Genomic DNA, 18,779 nt, shown 5'->3' with positions numbered 1-18,779 from the left:
ACAGTATTACAAGTTCCAAAATAATCAATAACATGTTAAAGTACTAATAAATATATGTATTATTGTTCATGTTGTATTATATTCTTTTAAATATATAAAAAGATAAATGTGCAAGAAATAAATGAATATGAAATAAAATAAACAATATTTAAAACAGTTATCTTTTTTTTCATTTATTTGAATCCTTGCATTATGAATATCTGCATCAATATTCTTCCTTAATCTTTATATTGACATAACATATCCGGTGTTGTCATCAAATTTTATTCGTCATTCAAAAGTACATAATAATCTCTAATGCTAAATTCCAAAAGTTGGAAAAATGTTCCACATTTTGAGCAGTTTTCATAAACAATAATATTTAAGAAAATCCATGAAACTGTAAATGAAGTCAACTCCTATGAGATCTTAAATTAAATGTTCAGCAGATTTCAGACTTTAAAAGTGCCAGTCTGTTACATGTACTTCCTGAGGTAAAACTAAATACACATCAAATCAAACATCACATACCAGCCTGGAATTATCATGACTCACAACGCACATTACATGTAATGTATGTGTATTTTAAACAATTAATTGCATACCATATTCTACGAAATACGGGCTCCTTTTCCTATAAGCAACCCCGTCCCCTTTTCGAGGACTGAATTTCACTTACCTCCAATTGAATACAGACTGATGATATAAACTGTAGTAGGTTCTCTATTTGTTTTTTGTTTGTTTGTTTGTTTTTTTTTTTTTTTTTTTTTTTTTTTCAAAATGATAAATAGCTTACTTTGTGCAATGATTTTGTGAAAGGTTAGCCCTAATGTGGTCTGAATGATTATCCTTTTATGTTTTCAAAGTTATAAAGTTGGACGATTTGTGCAGGAAACTGTGGTAGAAGTGATTTATTGTCTATTGTGGGAAGTAGGAAGAGTTATCTCCCATTCATGTTATGGAATTATCTCCCATGTATGTGTGTCAAATATGCAAATCAGACATGACCACAGAGAAGAAGTTTTCTCCCAATTATAAGTGAAATGAAAGAATTTGGAGGGTATGTGGAAGGGTGGGGTGTGTCCATCCCGACTGTGCTGTGACTGTTTTATTCATAGAAACATGTGAAAATTAAAAAGAAAAAAATCCTTCCATAGCAAGATTAGAACTCACAACCTTCTAGTCAAGACTCCAGCACCTTATCCACTAGGCTAATTCGACCTAGAATTAATTGTGTGCATTTTCATTCCACATCTTTGATATTGACACTGACAAAAGAAAGCAATGTTCTTTCTTTGTGATACTGTATGTCACGTTAAATGTGATAAGTCATTAATCTATGATTTAACATATCCATCCATCTATGCAAGGTCTTATTACTTGTATTAATAATATGTATGCTGCTTACGTGCACTATGAATTTTTTCCGAAATAAGATTTCGAACCAAAAAGAAAAAAAACCGTTTCAATGTATTAATGCCCGGCAGCTTATGGAGTCAAGTACGGTAATGTGTTTCTAAGTCAATCTGATTTAAATCCTATCTAGATCTCCACGTAGTTCCATGAATGATAAAGATGAATGATGTTCATGGTGAATGGTGAGTTCCAAATAAATGTCACTGGCAAGTACAAACATGACAAGTCCGAGTCATGATAACATGTGTAACCTTTTATTTTAATACAAAGATTCTTAAATAATAAATAGCAAATCCTAATTTCTGTCTGAACAATCATTTAGATATTTAGAAACGTGTAATGAGTCAAAAGTAATATAATCAAGTTATCAAAATATCAAATTACAATGCAACATATTTTTAGATGTTCAACATCAAAATCAATTTTCATCATGGCACATATCTAATATACACCATCTGTGGCCTGTTTTACTAAGCTTCGTAAGTTACAAATTTATTGTCACCTTAATTAAGTTAAAATACATGAAATTTTGTCTTACTAAACTTTGATTTTTTTATCTAGACCCCTTAAATGACTATAAATGGTCTATGGGCACTCTGGTGGGTCCATAATGATATAAACTGTAATTAATTCTCAGCTCTTTGTGTTATAGAGTTCCAAAATCGTATTTTCCGAATGTTTGTAAGTTAAGTTTACGACGAAGACTTAATGTGTGAACGCTTTAGTAAAACAGATATATTTTGATGAAATTTTTATCCTAACGTATGAAGCTTAGTAAAACAGGCCACAACAATGTATTTCTCTAGTTATATAATTATACATTGAGATAAAGTAAATAATTCATCAGAAATAATGCCCTTTATGGAAAATGAAAATAACCAACACTGACAGCTATCATATTTGTTTACTGCGTGTCATACACATACTAACACGACATCCTAAAGGGATTTTGATATCCAACATCATGGATACATAGGATACGGAAAAAAAACGAGAAACTTCATATCAAATTCACAAATTACAATAATCCATTGTTACGCTGTTCAGAAAAATTTATCTAATTATATAAAACCCTCATGTAACATTTAATGTGTATTATTTTAAGAAAAGTAAAGGGTAAATTAAATATACACTTTTTATTAAATAAACACACTATGTACATGTATATTTTAAATAACATAAATCAATAATCAATGATGCCATATTATGACAACATATGAGGTATAATTTATAACAGACAATTAGTCAGGTGGCTATTATACAGAGGTGGTCATTATACAGAGGTGGTTATTATATAGAGGTGGTCATTATACAGAGGTGACCATTATACAGATGTGGTCATTATATAGAGGTGGTCATTATACAGAGGTGGTCATTATACAGAGGTGGTTATTATACAGAGGTGGTCATTATACAGAGGTGACCATTATACAGAGGTGGTCATTATGCAGAGGTGACCATTATACAAATGTGGTCATTATACAGATGTGGCCATTATACAGAGGTGGTCATTATACAGAGGTTACCATTATACAAAAGTGGTCATTATACAGAGGTGGTCATTATACAAAGGTACCCAATATACAGAGGTGGTTTTTATCAGAAATGGTCATTAAGTCAACAAGTAAAACTAAGCATGATCACTTTGACGGTGGAAACTTCCTTGTTTTCTTGATCATCTTTCCAACAGTTGTTACCCTATAGAGGTAGGCAGGCTGGTAACCTTACTTAAGTCCCAATGAAATTATTGGTGATAGAACGATTGTAACGTTAACCCTATAGAGGTAGGCAGGCTGGTAGCCTTGCTTAAGCCCCAATGAAATTATTGGTGATAGAATGATTGTAACCCTATAGAGATAGGCAGGCTAGTAGCCCTGCTTAAGTCCCCATGAATATCATTAATAGATATGATATTTGAATATTCCCGCTAGGTAAACAGGAAGTGGGGTACCTGTTGAACCTTGACAGAAGTTGTCATGCTAGCCGTGTATAATTGTGGATCGCGGGGCTGAGTTAAACTATAGTGTATCTTATAAGAGTACAAGTATTAGTTATTTAATAACAACCAAGTATATATTTATTAGGCTGTGTTTAATTTCATAGTGCATTATTATGGTGTATATAATGTTGCTTAGACCTAGTACCGATGTGTAGTATATTTAAAGGTCAGTAACGCGGAATTGTTTACTCATGCTTGCAGCCAGAGATAGGTTGTTGTTTTAAGGCATGGCCAAACTAGGTGAAAATATCAGTAAATTGTTACGGCACCTACTTAGTAGCGACTACGTGGGATGTTCTGGAAAGCATTACAGGACATCGCACGGTCTATGCACGTGTTAAACTAGGTGACCAACTTATTAGTTAATTGTTACCGAATAGGTATGGGTATGGTAGGGACTACGTGGAATGTTCTGGAAGGAATGATAGGACATCACGTAGTCCACACACCTGTTTAACTGCGCAGTATAGTTTGTGCAAAATGTTCATATTACAGCCGGTTCTGTCAAGCCTCAACCAAGTCCAGTCAGAAAATCAAAACATTTCTATTTTCTTAAGCCTGCATCATGCGCCGGGAAGGCTGTATTCTGAATTAAAATTAGTAAATTTTGACAGTTTATGATGAGCTGGGTAACCTTTGCCATTGTCCCAACGGCACGTGCACCAGTCACGTACCTAATCATTATAAATAGAGGGTCGCAATAGGCCCCAGTCAGACGAACATTAGACGGAAACTAGACGGAGATTAGACTGAGACTTGACTGGGTACTTCCGCCCCACATACACTTTACGTCTACCTACGTCACCGCCTCATTTAGGGCTACATATTAGAGAGGGAAAGAGAAAACTCTTGTTTACACTTCACATTGAATAAATAAGCCGTCAACAAGCTTCTACCCTACTCCTTGTCGTCATTTCAACCGACACAGCCATCCATAGGACGACACAGTTTTTAGGTTTTTTGTTCACATTTCTTGTGAACACATTCTGGATGTACAAACAGTTACAACATTCTTTAATTCACAAAGGTTTACCGCTTTCTGAAAATCCCAAAGTAACAACATTGCTTGCTGATAGGCTGCTCATGAAGCTTGTAAAACTATTCACAGTCTAGAGTCTTGAGGACATTGTTGAACTGGTTCCCAAACTTGTCTCAAACTTTCTTGTATGCAATTTCATTTTGAGCCGCAGCAACTCCCTTAAGTACCAACCTGAAATTACAGCCGTAGACATACATTGTTTATACATAGTTTACAAATCTGGCGATTGAAACTTACGATTTTCACATGACAATCAAGACGTAATAATTCAAAAACATCGTCACATTTTGGTTTTCGTCCACAAATAAGCCGCATTGGTGTATAAGCCGCACTCCCGATTTTAGGGAAAAAAGTCGCGGCTGATTTTCTGGGAAATACGGTACACTGTACATGTTTTCACAATAAACTGAATATGTAGTTATCAGGTATCAATATGTTGTTCAGAGTAAAAAGCTTATTAAAATCATTCATCCCTGAAATCCATAATGGATCGGTCATGGTCTAATGTTTACAAGAATTTGTTTAATCTTTAATTTTTAAATTTCTTCATGGGTGAATGAGTTAAATCGTTGGAAAAATATAATGTCTTCATTGTCTTTAATTATGGTACTCATTTAAATGTGTGGTTTAGATTTTTAGAGTCTGTAAAGAGAAATTCTTTTAAAATTTACCAGCTACATGTATTTAGAGGGGAAACTAATCAAATCTCTTTTACAAGTTTGAGAACTATTATCCTTGATAGGATGATACGTAAAATTTGAATACTTTTACTTCAAGTCTGTAACGCGCCTTATTTGTAGACTCCTTGATGTTGGTTAGGTTTGGATTTTTAGGTTGCTTCCCTTTACCTTTGTCCTTGCCCTTGCCTTTCCCTTTACCTTTGCTCTTTGACTTTCCAGAGTCAAGGTCAACACCAAGGGCGGTCTCTCTATCTGCCTGGAGTTTCGGGTCTTGCAAGGCAGAAATCTCAACTAGAATTTATAATTGGGTAATAATTACTACTCATTAAACTTGTGTACAATTATTAAATATTTAAGCTTAAGTTTCATAGATTTTTTTGTAGCTTGTAATTGTACAGCATTAAAATAGCTCATCCTTTATTTCCTTTTCTTCAATTTTTGAAAGGTCAGTCATCGTCAAATTAATTCAACCAGAGATTGTGTTTGATTCGACCAAAATGAGGTATAGTGAAAGAAAAATATAACCAGATCTACAGTGAAACACTTTACTGCATGCCATCAGATGCAGACACTTTGGATCAGGTTAACTAAAATGTTAAAAATGAAAATAACCATTGACCTCTTAGCTAGAGATGGAACAATTATTTGCCATAGATTTTTTGTAATTTACTCAATTTCTTAATAAATTGATGTAATGGTATAGATGTTCATAAATATCCCCTCTATCATATGATTCATAAGGAATCAGGAGGACAGGACATGGCCCACATTATAATATGTCTCTCCCACCAAGGCAGAGACTAATGAGCTACAAATAGAATTACAAACCTGTAGTATCCTATTCTTTACTGACCAGTCTGGCGATGTCCTCAGGTTCTGTTGGATTTCCATCTCTCCGAATCACCTTACCATAAGAGGGACACTGTAACAAAGAATGATATTCAGATCATACTAGAAACTTCTTTCGTGTGCGATTTACTTTCGAAATTTTGTGATCCGAGAAAATTAGCAAAAGTTAATATCAACGAATATTGATATCTACATGTGGTACTTCCGGTGTTTCATGGCGGTCGCTGTTTACATCTGAGGGGAAAATGTCAACTATTTATGTGCTTTATGTGTGTTTTACTGGAGGATAACCATGTGTATACGTGAGTTTTTGAACAGTGTGGCTTTACCCGTAATGTTGATGCCTTATTTTACTCTAGACATTTTGAGTGCATCTTAAACTTCGTCCAGTGAGCTCCTATATAACGTATATAGTATATATAGCCCAATTCACCTACATGTATGTACGCTTACATGTCAGGTGAACATTGATCATCGCCGAAAATCCGTCACGGTCTATTGGAGCGCATGGTGTATGTACTATAATAGCGATGGCATCTACTACTTTGGAAGAGGCCCACGGGGCCCGTCATGGCCAAGGCAATTGGACACTTGACGATTTGGCGTTGATGATTAAAGGACTAGATAACCGACTATCAGGAATCGAATATTCTATCACGTTCTTGGCAAGTCGTGTTACAGGAATGGAACGGGAGATTAACAAGGTCCGTAAGAGAACCGAGGAAATAGAAGCTTCAGCTCAGTCGATGAGCGACATTTTCGACGAAGTCAAGAAGCAAACCTCCGTCAACGAAATGACAATACGACAACTGCAGTCGGAAGTTGATAAGCAGCGCATAGACAATGTAAATTTAGTCAACGAATCCAACTCTACGAAAAAAGATTGTGATGAACTTATTAATATGGTGGAAGACCTGCAGTGTCGATCGATGAAGAATAACTTGGTATTTACCGGTCTTCGGGAACAATTTAATGAGAACACAGAGAAAAACCTTAGGGAATTCATTTGGAATGAACTGGGCATACAAAGTAACATTGAGTTTGGTAACGTGCACAGGTTCAAGAAACGCATACAGGGTCGCACACGCCATATAGTTGCTCGTTTCATTTACTTCGCCGATAGACAGGCTGTGAAAGAACGAGGGTATCTGCTGCATGGTACTCGCTTTGGAATAAGCGAACAATTCCCCCCTTCGGTCGAAGAAAGCCGCAAATTCCTGTATCCCATACAGAAGTATTACAGATCACAGAACTGCAACGTGAAGCTAATACGTGATCGTTTATATATAAACAATGAGCTATATACTGGAGCAGGAGAAGAGTTAGAAGCACGCGACAATGACTATGTCCAACCACAATGGAACCGGGGGTCATATAGTGAAGTTGTGAAGTCGGTTGCATCTGATCTGCCCAAGACTAGTAATACCCCAGACCGTAATAACGCGAAGCGACGTCGTCTTGCGTCTTCGCCACGGGAGACAACTTCCGGTTCAAGCCGATCGACAGCTAATGAAGCGGCTGCACGCAACACCAGTAGAGAAGAGAATTCAGATCGCAATAATACATCGACTGGTTCACACGATCGAACTTAATCCCTAGGGATTATGAGACATTACTAATACAGGCTGATCTTCACGTGCCGCGAGTCTCCGGAGAGTCGAAAAGCTTTGCACATCGACCTCAAGCTGATCATGACCGTATCGTGAGGGATCGACCTCAAGTCGATTATGACCGTATTACGAGGGATTGACCCCAAGTCGATCTAGATCGTACTGTGAGGTATCGACCCCAAGTCGATCATGACCGTATCGTGAGAGATCCGAGTCATCCATCAGTGGTGCATGGACCTATCGATGGTTCTGGATCATCATCCGGACATGGTCCCCCACCTAGATGGAACCAGCACCATACCAGCTATTAGGATAGTGTGGAGGGAGTCTCCCTCCATCATATCATGGAACATTTGTAGAGGTATTGCAGAAAAGTTAGAGTCACAAGACTTTGTAAATATTATTTGTAAATATGATGTTGTTTGTTTGTACGAGTGCTGGGTGAAAGAAGATGATGTGCTGGAAGTAGAAGGTTACGATTGCCATATTTTTCCTAGACAGCATGGCAAAGGTGGTGGTATTGTTATTTTAATTAAATCATCATTGTCCAAGCACTGTCGTATTATCGATAACATTAACGACAATATTGTATTAATGATAAACGCTTTTTACGAATACTTTCATGATTTATCTTCCACTGCACCTCAAGAGAATGAAATGGTAACTGGCTTTTACACGATTATGATACATGTAACAATATTTCTAATTCAGTTTTTAATGAATTAGATGCCGATATTACTGAGAAAGAAATACTTAAAGCTATTAATAATTTAAGCACATCTAAAGCATGTTGTCAGGATCTACTAATTAAAAAGTATTTTATTAAGTGTAAATATGTTCTTTTGCCTTGCCTAGTTGTATTGTTTAATAATATTTTTAAGTCTGGTAACTATCCAACATCCTGGTCAATAGGTAACATTGTTCCTGTTTTCAAGAAGGGAAATAAGGATGACACTAATAATTATAGAGGCATTACTTTAATAAGTTGTTTGGGGAAACTTTTCACCTCAATTTTGAACAATAGACTAGTTGATTTGATTATGAATATTCAAAAATAAGTGATGCACAATTTGGTTTTAAAAACATATGTCAACAGTTGATGCTATATTTGTCTTACAATCTTTAATAAGCAAAACATGAAAAAACAGAAACAGATTGTACTGCTGTTCCATTGATTTCAGGAAAGCATTTGATTTTGTAAATCGGCAGAATTTATGGTTAAAATTAATCAAAGCGGGCGTGGAAGGGAAAATGCTACGTATGATACGTCAAATGATGTCAAATGTTGTTGTCAAATGTTGTGTTAAGTATGATAATAAAATGTCTGATGTTTTTTTGAGTGCAAGAACGGTTTATTCCAAGGTGATATATTGTCATCTTTAATGTTCACAATGTACATTAATGATTGTGAGATGAGTTTTTTAACAGATGACTGTCCGTCTATTGAATTGCAAACACTTAATCTATTTCTATTGATATACGCAGACGACATGGTACTTTTATCCGAAACTGCAGAGGGTTTACAAACAAGAGGCCCAGAGGGCCTGTATCGCTCACCTGGTTTGTAATGCCAAGTAATGTTCTGAATATAAGTTCATTGTTTCTTTTCTGAAGAAATTTGGATATTTACCTCTAATTCCCCTATTGGGCCCCACTCTTTCTCCTCCATGGGGGATCAAAGCCAAAATTTATACGAATTCTGTTAACCCCAACGATGTTTCTGGCCAAATTTGGTTACAATCCATGCAGAACTCTAAGACAAGTAGAATTTTTTAGGATTTACCTCTATTTCCCCTATTGGGCCCCCCCCTTCCTGCCCCCGGGTAGTCAATGCCAAAATTTATACAAGTTCTGTTCCCCTTCCCCCAAGGATGTTTCTGGCCAAATTTGGTTACAATCCATGCAGAACTCTAGGACAAGTAGCAATTTATAGGATTTACCTCTATTTCCCCAATTGGGCCCCATCCCTCCTGCCCACGGGGGATCAGAGCCAAAATTTATACAGTTCTGTTCCCCTTCCCCCAAGGATGTTTCTGGCCAAATTTGGTTACAATCCATGCAGAACTCTAGGACAAGTAGCAATTTATACGATTTACCTCTATTACCCCTATTGGGCCCCGCCCCTCCTGCCCCCAGGGGGTCAGAGCCAAAATCTATACAAGTTCTGTTCCTCTTCCCCCAAGGATATTTCTGGCCAAATTTGGTTACAATCTATGCAGAACTCTAGGACAAGTAGCGATTTATAGGATTTACCTCTATTACCCCTATTGGGCCCCGCCCCTCCTGCCCCCGGGGGGTCAGAGCCAAAATTTATACAAGTTCTGTTCCCCTTCCCCCAAGGATGTTTCTGGCCAAATTTGGTTACAATCCATGCAGAACTCTAGGACAAGTAGCGATTTATAGGATTTACCTCTATTACCCCTATTGGGCCCCATCCCTCCTGCCCCCGAGGGGTCAGAGCCAAAATTTATACAAGGTCTGTTCCCCTTCCCCCAAGGATGTTTCTGGCCAAATTTGGTTACAATCCATGCAGAACTCTAGGACAAGTAGCGATTTATAGGATTTACCTCTATTACCCCTATTGGGCCCCGCTCCTCCTGCCCCCAGGGGGTCAGAGCCAAAATTTATACAAGTTCTGTTCCCCTTCCCCCAAGGATGTTTCTGGCCAAATTTGGTTACACTCCATGCAGAACTCTAGGACAAGTAGCGATTTATAGGATTTACCTCTATTACCCCTATTGGGCCCCGCCCCTCCTGCCCCCTGGGGGTCAGAGCCAAAATTTATACAAGTTCTGTTCCCCTTCCCCCAAGGATGTTTCTGGCCAAATTTGGTTACAATCCATCCAGAACTCTATGACTAGTAGCGATTTAAAGGAAATGTTGACGGACGGACGACGGACGGACGGACGGACGGACGGACGGACGGACGGACGGACGGACGGACGGACGGACGGACGGACGGACGACGGACGCCGCGCCATGACATAAGCTCACCGGCCCTTCGGGCCAGGTGAGCTAAAAATGCTAGATTAACTTTCTACTTACACCAAAAAATGGAACTTAACTGTAAATACTGATAAAACTAAAGTATTAGTTTTCAGAAACGGGGGAAAACTAAGAGAGGATGATATTTGGTTTTATAACGGTTGCCAGTTAGAGATTGTAAACGATTTTAATTACCTTGGTATTCTTCTAAATTTTAACGGTAAATTCAGGAAAGCACGAGATAGAATTTCTGAACAGGGAAAGAAAGATCTTTTTGCAGTGTCAAATGTATGTAAGAAAAACTTGTTTTAACATTGAAACACTACTTCATGTATTTGATACCTATGTTGCTAGTATTTTAAATTACAGTAGTGAAGTATGGGGGTTTCACAAAGCACCAAGCATAGAAAAATTGCACTTGAGTTTTTGCAAACAATTATTAGGAGTTAAGAAAAGTACAGCAAATTGTATGGTATATCAAGAATTAGGCAGATAACCGATGGCTATTGTGAGATAATTAAGAATTTTTAAATATTGGATTAAATTAAAGACTTCAAATAACTGTATTTTAAATGCTATCTATCAACAAATGCTTGAGAAGGGGAGTGATTGGTCGGATAGTGTCAGAGATGAATTATACAGAATTCAGCCCTACGGCTTACTAGTTAAATAAGCACTTGTCAACCTGTTAGGTGCGTGACACTGAAGTTCAAAGTTGAAAAAAATATCCAACATAAGGTACCACACGTGCCTGACCCTGCACGGGGTCACCATATAAAAAGGCATGACCAAGCCTTGACACACGCTTTTTTTTGTCAGTCAGGGTGCGTGACGGACATAAAGCCAGAAGGGAAGGTTTCTTCTTACGCGACGCGTGTATTTGGTTTTTGTTCTAATTTTTAATTTTGCGGAGTTTGAAGCCTTTCCTTATTGAATTTGACGTTTACGTCTAACCTAAGCTTATCAGCTGTTTGTTGTGTTATTTAAATTACTCACGGTTTACTATGCGTCGCAAGCAAGCTCGCGGTAAACGGTTGCCGTTATCGGTAACTTTTGAGGCCGATGATTCGGATGACGATCTATCTCTCCATCCAGGAGAGACAGAGGCAGAGGGGTGTGATTTTTTCCCCGACCCCCTCCCGAATTTAGATTCGGGCTTGAGCGACCCTGTCGCTTATGTCAGCGAGAATGAGTCTGCGCAGCCGCAGTCACCGAACGTTGTTCGGGATAGCAGTAATGGCGGCGTTGGAGGCGATGCCCCAACTATTTTCTGTGCCCCGTGGGGTTAGGAAACGTGTTAATGTTGACGCTGCCGCTGGTAGCGACATTCAGCTTATGGCCAAACGTATGAAGGCTCTGGAGGAGCAGGTAGCGGACGTAAAACGGGCGAGTTCCGGCGTAGGAAAACAGCCCAATGCCAATGCCAATGGTGAGTACGAGTATATTGACAACTCAGATTTTGTTGATATGACGGACCCGTTGGGCCTGCTCAATAATGAACAATCCGTAGTGGATTTTGATGATATATACTCTGATATATTACCTACAGAGCAGGACGCTACGGAGGATTTGTTCGCCATCCCCGACTACATTTATGGGGATGCGAAGGTGGGGCCTAGTGTTCACGAGGGATTAGCCAGGTTGGTAAACACTGCGTGTAGGAAAGCGTCCGATGTGACCAAGATGGCGGAGAAATATCCGACACCAGCAAATTGTGGTGATATGACTGTCCCTCGATGTAACCCTGAGATTTGGGGTAAAATTGGTAGGCCATTACAGGCGAGGGATTTTCAGTTGAAGGAAGCCCAGAAGTCTGTGTCGGACGGCATGGTGCCAGTTATGAAGTTGACTGAGGCACTAATGAATCATGCAGACTTCCGAGAGAAGTTCAGGCCTCTTTGTATTGATGCCTTGTCGATGCTAGGTAATGCTGTACAGATGTTGTCGGTGAGGCGTAGATATTTTATGAGACAGGCCCTCCCGACGTCTTATCAGGCTTTGTGTGGCAAAGATATGCCGATTACTTCAAATTTATTTGGGGATGATCTTGCAAAGAGAGTGAGAGACATTTCAGAATCTAATAGAGCTTTCAATGTTTTGTCTTCACGGAAACAGGTCCAGCGAGGAGGTTGGAACGGCCAGAGAGGACGAGGGGGCTATAATGGTCAGTTCAGAGGCTCAGGGAGGCCTTTTTTACGGTCAGGTCAGGCCAGCGGGGTCGAGGTCAACGGCGACCCGCCAGTATACAACAGAGCCAGAACCAAAACCAGAGTCAGAGCCAAAAGAAAGAATAGCTCCCAAGGTAGGTGTTCCATCTGGTAGAATTAAGAAACATTTAGATTTTTGGCAGTCTTTGACGGATGATGAATGGATTTTGGAAACAGTGAATGGACTTACACTTGAGTTTAATGAGATTCCAGTGCAACGAAAGTTGCCTGGACCAATATCTTTTAGTAAGGACGAGATGGAGATTATTGATTCTGAAGTGAATGATTTAATATCTAAAGGGGCAATAACTCGGTCATTGCATGAGGAAGGCGAGTTTATTTCAAATTTGTTTCTGGTCCAGAAGAAGAATGGTAAATTCAGGCCTGTTATCAATTTAAAGAGGTTGAATGAATTCATTGTTTACCATCATTTCAAACAAGAGACTTTGGAGGTTGTTTTGGAATCAGTAGAGAGGGGTGATTTTTTCACCTCGATTGATTTGAAGGATGCATATTTCAGTATACCAGTTTGCGAGCAACACAGGAAATATTTAAAGTTTGAATGGAGGGGTAGGTTGTATGAGTTTGTAGCTATGCCTTTTGGATTGACAAGTGCCCCTCGGATATATTTACTAAGGTATTGAAGCCGATTTTGGCAAAGGTTCGCAGTCAGGGTATACATGCCTTTTACTACATAGATGATTCACTGGTCAAGGCGGCGGATAAAGAGCTGTGTGAGAAAAACTGTAGAGTCTTGGCTGAAACGTTTGAGCTTGCAGGCTTTCAGATTAGTTCGGAGAAGTCTTTGTTCATTGCTAGTCACGTTATTGTCCACCTTGGGTATCTCCTTAACTCAGAAACATTTACGGTTTCATTGCCAGAACAGAAGGTGAGAAAAATTGTAGATGCATGCTCTCGAGTTTTATGTCAGGAGTCTATCTCTCTAAGAGAATTGGCAAGTCTTATTGGGTTGTTTACATCATCTCTAAGAGCAGTCCGTTTGTCAGGTCTGTTTTATAGATTGGTGGATAAGGAGAAGACGAAGGCATTACATGAGGGGTTGTCCTATGATGATAGTGTGGTTTTAGATGGGCAGTCTAGAGCAGAGATTGAATGGTGGAAGGATAATGTAGACAGGATGAATGGTCGCCCGATAAGGTCTTGTGATCCCGATGTTGTTTTAGAAACAGATGCTTCCGGTGATGGATGGGGAGCTAAGTTTGGATCTCAGATGACGAAAGGACTGTGGTCGGTGACAGAACAGGAATGTCATATCAATGTCTTGGAATTGAAAGCAGTATGGTTGGCTTTAAGGTGTTTTTGTTCAGACATATCAGGTACTCATGTAAGGGTTATGACCGACAATGTTTGTACGATTGCGTATATAAACAAACCTGGTGGAAATGTATTGGAGTTGAATGAGTTAGCAAAGGAGATGTGGTTATGGTGTACAGAGAGAGATATTTATATTTCTGCTGCCCACATACCAGGGGTGTTGAATGTGGATGCTGATTATTTGTCTAGGTCAATGCAGTCCTCTGGGGAATGGTCGTTACATTCCTCGATATTTGATCGGATCTGTGGTCATTTCTTTAGCCCAGATATTGACCTATTTGCAAGTAGGTTAAATTTTAAGATTTTAAAGTTTGTCTCATGGTATCCTGATCCAGATGCTTGCTTTTATGATGCTTTCGCTATGTCATGGTCAGATTACTTACCGTATATTTTTGCTCCTTTCAGTCTGATCAGCCGTGTGTTGCACAAAATAAAGGAAGACAAAGTAAGTATGGCGATAGTTGTTGTTCCATTGTGGAGAAACCAAGCGTGGCTACCTACTCTATTAGACATTGTTGTGGATGCTCCCGCACGTCTGCCGAGGTGGCGAGACTTGCTACTGTCCCCACAAGGGGATCCTCATCCCTTAAGAAACAGCCTGAGACTGATCGCATGTTGCGTGTCAGGAGATGCTTGCAAAAGCAGGGTTTTTCAAGACAGGCTGCCACGCTTGTCTTCTCCTCATGGAAACAATCCACATCCAAACAATATGACTTGGCATGGAACAACTGGGTTGCTTGGTGTCGTGAACGACAGGTTGTTGCCAATCGTCCCGCTGTCGAGGAGTTGATAGCTTACCTTACTCATCTGCATAACCTTGGTAAATCTTACAGTGTGATAAATACACATAAATGTATGTTGTCTCAGACGTTGCCTTTGCTGGGACATATTGGTTTGTCAAACAATCTCATAGTTTCTAGATTTATGAAGGGCGTTTTTAATTCTAATCCTCCTAGGCCCAGATACTCCTCAACATGGGATGTAGCTCCGTTGTTGAAGCATTTAGGGGATATGTTTCCGTTAGCGTCTTTGGAGTTGGATCGTTTAACAAAGAAGTTGGCTTGTTTGATAGCGTTAACAACAGCCCAGAGAGCACAGACATTGGTTAATCTAGACCTTGGGTATATGCAAGATTTTGGGGACTCTATTGTATTCACGGTGCCCGAGTTGATGAAAACGTCTAAGCCTTCAAGGCCATTATATAAAGTGGTATTGCACAAATATGCACAGGAGAAATTGTGTGTATTAACAACCCTTAGATATTATGTGTTGCAAACTGTGGATTTGCGGAAGAGTAACAAATTGTTAGTTTCTTTCAGGCAAGGTTCACAGATATCTACATCTACTTTAGCGAGGTGGATCAGGGAAACCATGACGATGGCAGGAGTGGGCCAACAGTTTAGGACCCATTCATTGAGAGGAGCCTCGGCGTCTGCGGCGTATGCGGCAGGAACATCACTTAAAGACATCTTGGAGACGGCCAATTGGGCTTCAGCAAATACCTTCAGGAGGTTTTACCTCCGGGAAGTTGAGGACACGAGTGTGTTTGCTACCAGCGTGTTACAGACAGAGAAATGAAATTTCCATGTATTATATTGCATTGAATGAATGAAAGAATGAACTTTATTTGGAGTTTCGTTGTGTTTTCTGATTTCTTTGGAATGTTGGCAGATTCTTTGAAGGTGCTTATTTAACTAGTAAGCCGTAGGGCTGAATGGAAGAGAATCCCCCCCTCATCCAAGTATCACGATGGAAGAGAGGGATTCTCTGTAATGAAGCCCGGAGGCTGGAGAGTTAAATACCCTCCCAAGTCTCTGGGTTTCTATGGATGTTTATAAATAATTTCCCTCCCTTGGTTTGCATATAATCTGCCAACATTTCTCTTTGAAAAAGCGTGTGTCAAGGCTTGGTCATTCTTTCCCAATTTTTAGGTCATCTGACCGAAGGTCAGGATGACCTATTGTCATCGTGTTTCGTCCGTCGTCGTGCGCCGTCCGCCGTGCGCCGTGCGCCGTCCGCCGTCCGCCGTGCGTCGTGCGTAAGACTATTTATACAAAAGCCTACTCCTCCTTCATCCTTGGATGGATTTCATCCATATTTGGTTTGAAACATCATTGGGGAAGGACAATCATATTTTATATAAATGAGCCTGGTCCGACCCCTAGGGGCTGAGGGGTGGGGCCCCAAAAGGGCAAATTTTCTTAATTTAAGCTTTAAAATCCTACTCCTCCTTCATCCTTGGGTTGATTTCATCCATATTTGGTGTGAAGCTTCATTAGGGAAGGACAATTATATTTTATATAAATGAGCTTGGTCCGACCCCTAGGGTCAGAGGGGCGGGGCCCCAAAAGGGCAAATTTTCTTAATTTTAGCTCTAAAATCCTACTCCTTCTTCATCCTTGGATGGATTTCATCTATATTTAGTGTAAAACAATATTGGGGAAGGACAATCATATTTTATATAAATGAGCTTGGTCCGACCCCTAGGGTCAGAGGGGCGGGGCCCCAAAAGGGCAAATTTTCTTAATTTTAGCTCTAAAATCCTACTCCTTCTTCATCCTTGGATGGATTTCATCTATATTTAGTGTGAAACATTATTTGGGAAGGGCAATCATATTTTATATAAATGAGCCTGGTCCGACCCCTAGGGGCTGAGGGGTGGGGCCCAGAAATGGGCAAATTTTCTTAATTTTAGCTTTAAAATCCTACTCCTCCTTCATCCTTGGATGGATTTCATCCATATTTGGTTTGAAACATCACTTGGGAAGGACAATCATATTTTATATAAATGAGCCTGGTCCGACCCCTAGGGGCTGAGAGGTGGGGCCCCAAAAGGCAAATTTTCTTAATTTAAGCTTAAAAATCCTACTTCTCCTTCATCCTTGGGTTGATTTCATCCATATTTGGTGTGAAGCTTCATTAGGGAAGGACAATTATATTTTATATAAATGAGCTTGGTCCGACCCCTAGGGTCAGAGGGGCGGGGCCCCAAAAGGGCAAATTTTCTTAATTTTAGCTCAAAAATCCTACTCCTTCTTCATCTTTGGATGGATTTCATCTATATTTAGTGTGAAACATTATTTGGGAAGGGTTATCATATTTTATATAAATGAGCCTGGTCCGACCCTTAGGGGCTGAGGGGCGGGGCCCCAAAAGGGCAAATTTTCTTAATTTTAGCTTTAAAATCCTACTCCTTCATCATCCTTGGATGGATTTCATCTATATTTAGTGTGAAACATTATTTGGGAAGGGTAATCATATTTTATATAAATAAGCCTGGTCCGACACCTAGGGGCTGAGGGGTGGGGCCCCAAAAAGGCAAATTTTCTGAATTTTAGCTTTGAAATCCTACTCCTCCTTCATGCTTGGATTGATTTCATCCATATTTGGTGTGAAACATCATCGGGGACGGACAATCATATTTTATATAAATGAGCGTGGTCCAACCCCTAGGGGCTGAGGGGTGGGGCCCCCCAAAGGGCATATTTTCTTAAGTTAGCTTTAAAATCCTACTCCTCCTTCATCCTTGGATGGATTTCATCTATATTTAGTGTAAAACATTATTGCGGAAGGATAATCATATTTGATGTAAATGAGCATGGTCCAACCCCTAGGGGCTGAGGGGTGGGGCCCCAAATGGGCAAATTTTCTTAATTTTAGCTTTAAAATCCTACTCCTCCTCCATCCTTTGATGAATTTTATCCATATTTGGTGTGAAACATCATTGGGGAAACACAATTATATTTTATATAAATGAGTCTGGTCTGAACCCTGGGAACTGAGGGGTGGGGCCCCAAAAGGGCAAATTTTCTTAATTTTAGCTGGCCCACTTCCTGTTTTAAGGTTTCAGTCTCCGATCTCAATGAAAATTGGTCTATAGGGGTTTTAATTGATGCCGAACAACATGCAAACATTTTCGTAAAGATTTTGGTATTCCAAGATGGCCACTGGCCCACTTCCTGTTTTAAGGTTTCAGTCTCCGATCTCAATGAAAATTGGTCTATAGGGGTTTTAATTGATGCTGAACAACATGCAAACATTTTCGTAAAGATTTTGATATTCCAAGATGGTCGCTGGCCCACTTTCTGTTTTAAGGTTTTAGTCTCCGATCTCAATGAAAATTGGTCTATAGGGGTTTTAATTGATGCCGAACAACATGCAAACATTTTCGTAAAGATTTTGGTATTCCAAGATGGCCACTGGCCCACACCTGTTTTAAGGTATCAGTCTCCGATCTCAATGAAAATTGGTCTATAGGGGTTTTAATTGATGCCGAATACCATGCAAACATTTTCGTAAAGATTTTGGTATTCCAAGATGGCCACTGGCCCACTTCCTATTTTAAGGTTTCAGTCTCCGATCTCAATGAAAATTGGTCTATAGGGGTTTTAATTGATGCCCGAACAACATGCAAACATTTTCGTAAAGATTTTGTTATTCCAAGATGGCCGCTGGCCCACTTCCTGTTTTAAGGTTTCAGTCTCCGACCTCAATGAAAATTGGTCTATAGGGGTTTTAATTGATTCAGAAGGGGGAACTTTTGGTAAGGACAATCATATTTTATAAAGGACCAAGGTAAGACCCATGGGGATAGCATGGCCGAGGTCCAAAATGGGAGCTTTGCTGAAATTTGGCTTTTAAATCTGACTCCTCCTTATATTAATCCTTGAATGGGTTTCG

General features: G+C 39.6%; 1 protein-coding gene and 1 long non-coding RNA gene across 3 annotated transcripts; one reads left to right on the top strand and one right to left on the bottom strand.

The window, feature by feature from the left end:
• Window positions 1–698: 698 nt before the first annotated feature.
• LOC138305477 (uncharacterized) lies at window positions 699–11,106 on the bottom strand. Of its 2 annotated transcripts, none has more exons than XR_011205705.1 (3): window positions 5,942–11,106; window positions 5,282–5,404; window positions 699–4,604 (listed from the first exon to the last, which is right to left on the bottom strand). It is a non-coding gene; the product is annotated as an uncharacterized lncRNA (long non-coding RNA). The 2 variants fall into 2 exon arrangements; XR_011205706.1 differs by having other exon boundaries at window positions 5,312–5,404.
• A 127-nt stretch (window positions 11,107–11,233) lies between these two features.
• Window positions 11,234–15,725, top strand: LOC138306008 (uncharacterized). The gene is made up of 3 exons (XM_069246329.1): window positions 11,234–12,859; window positions 14,505–14,544; window positions 15,419–15,725. The coding sequence occupies exons 1-2, from the start codon at window positions 11,734–11,736 to the stop codon at window positions 14,507–14,509; spliced, it is 1,131 nt and encodes a 376-aa protein (XP_069102430.1). The 5' UTR covers window positions 11,234–11,733; the 3' UTR covers window positions 14,510–14,544; window positions 15,419–15,725.
• The last annotated feature ends 3,054 nt before the right edge of the window (window positions 15,726–18,779 follow it).

This window comes from Argopecten irradians, chromosome 13, assembly GCF_041381155.1.
Source record: "Argopecten irradians isolate NY chromosome 13, Ai_NY, whole genome shotgun sequence".
Taxonomy (NCBI): domain Eukaryota; kingdom Metazoa; phylum Mollusca; class Bivalvia; order Pectinida; family Pectinidae; genus Argopecten; species Argopecten irradians.
This window is presented reverse-complemented; position numbering and strand designations above follow the sequence as displayed.

Coding starts and splice junctions, on each gene's coding strand:
- LOC138306008 (XM_069246329.1), top strand. CDS start 11,734: ATGTCAGCGAGAATGAGTCTGCGCAGCCGCAGTCACCGAACGTTGTTC.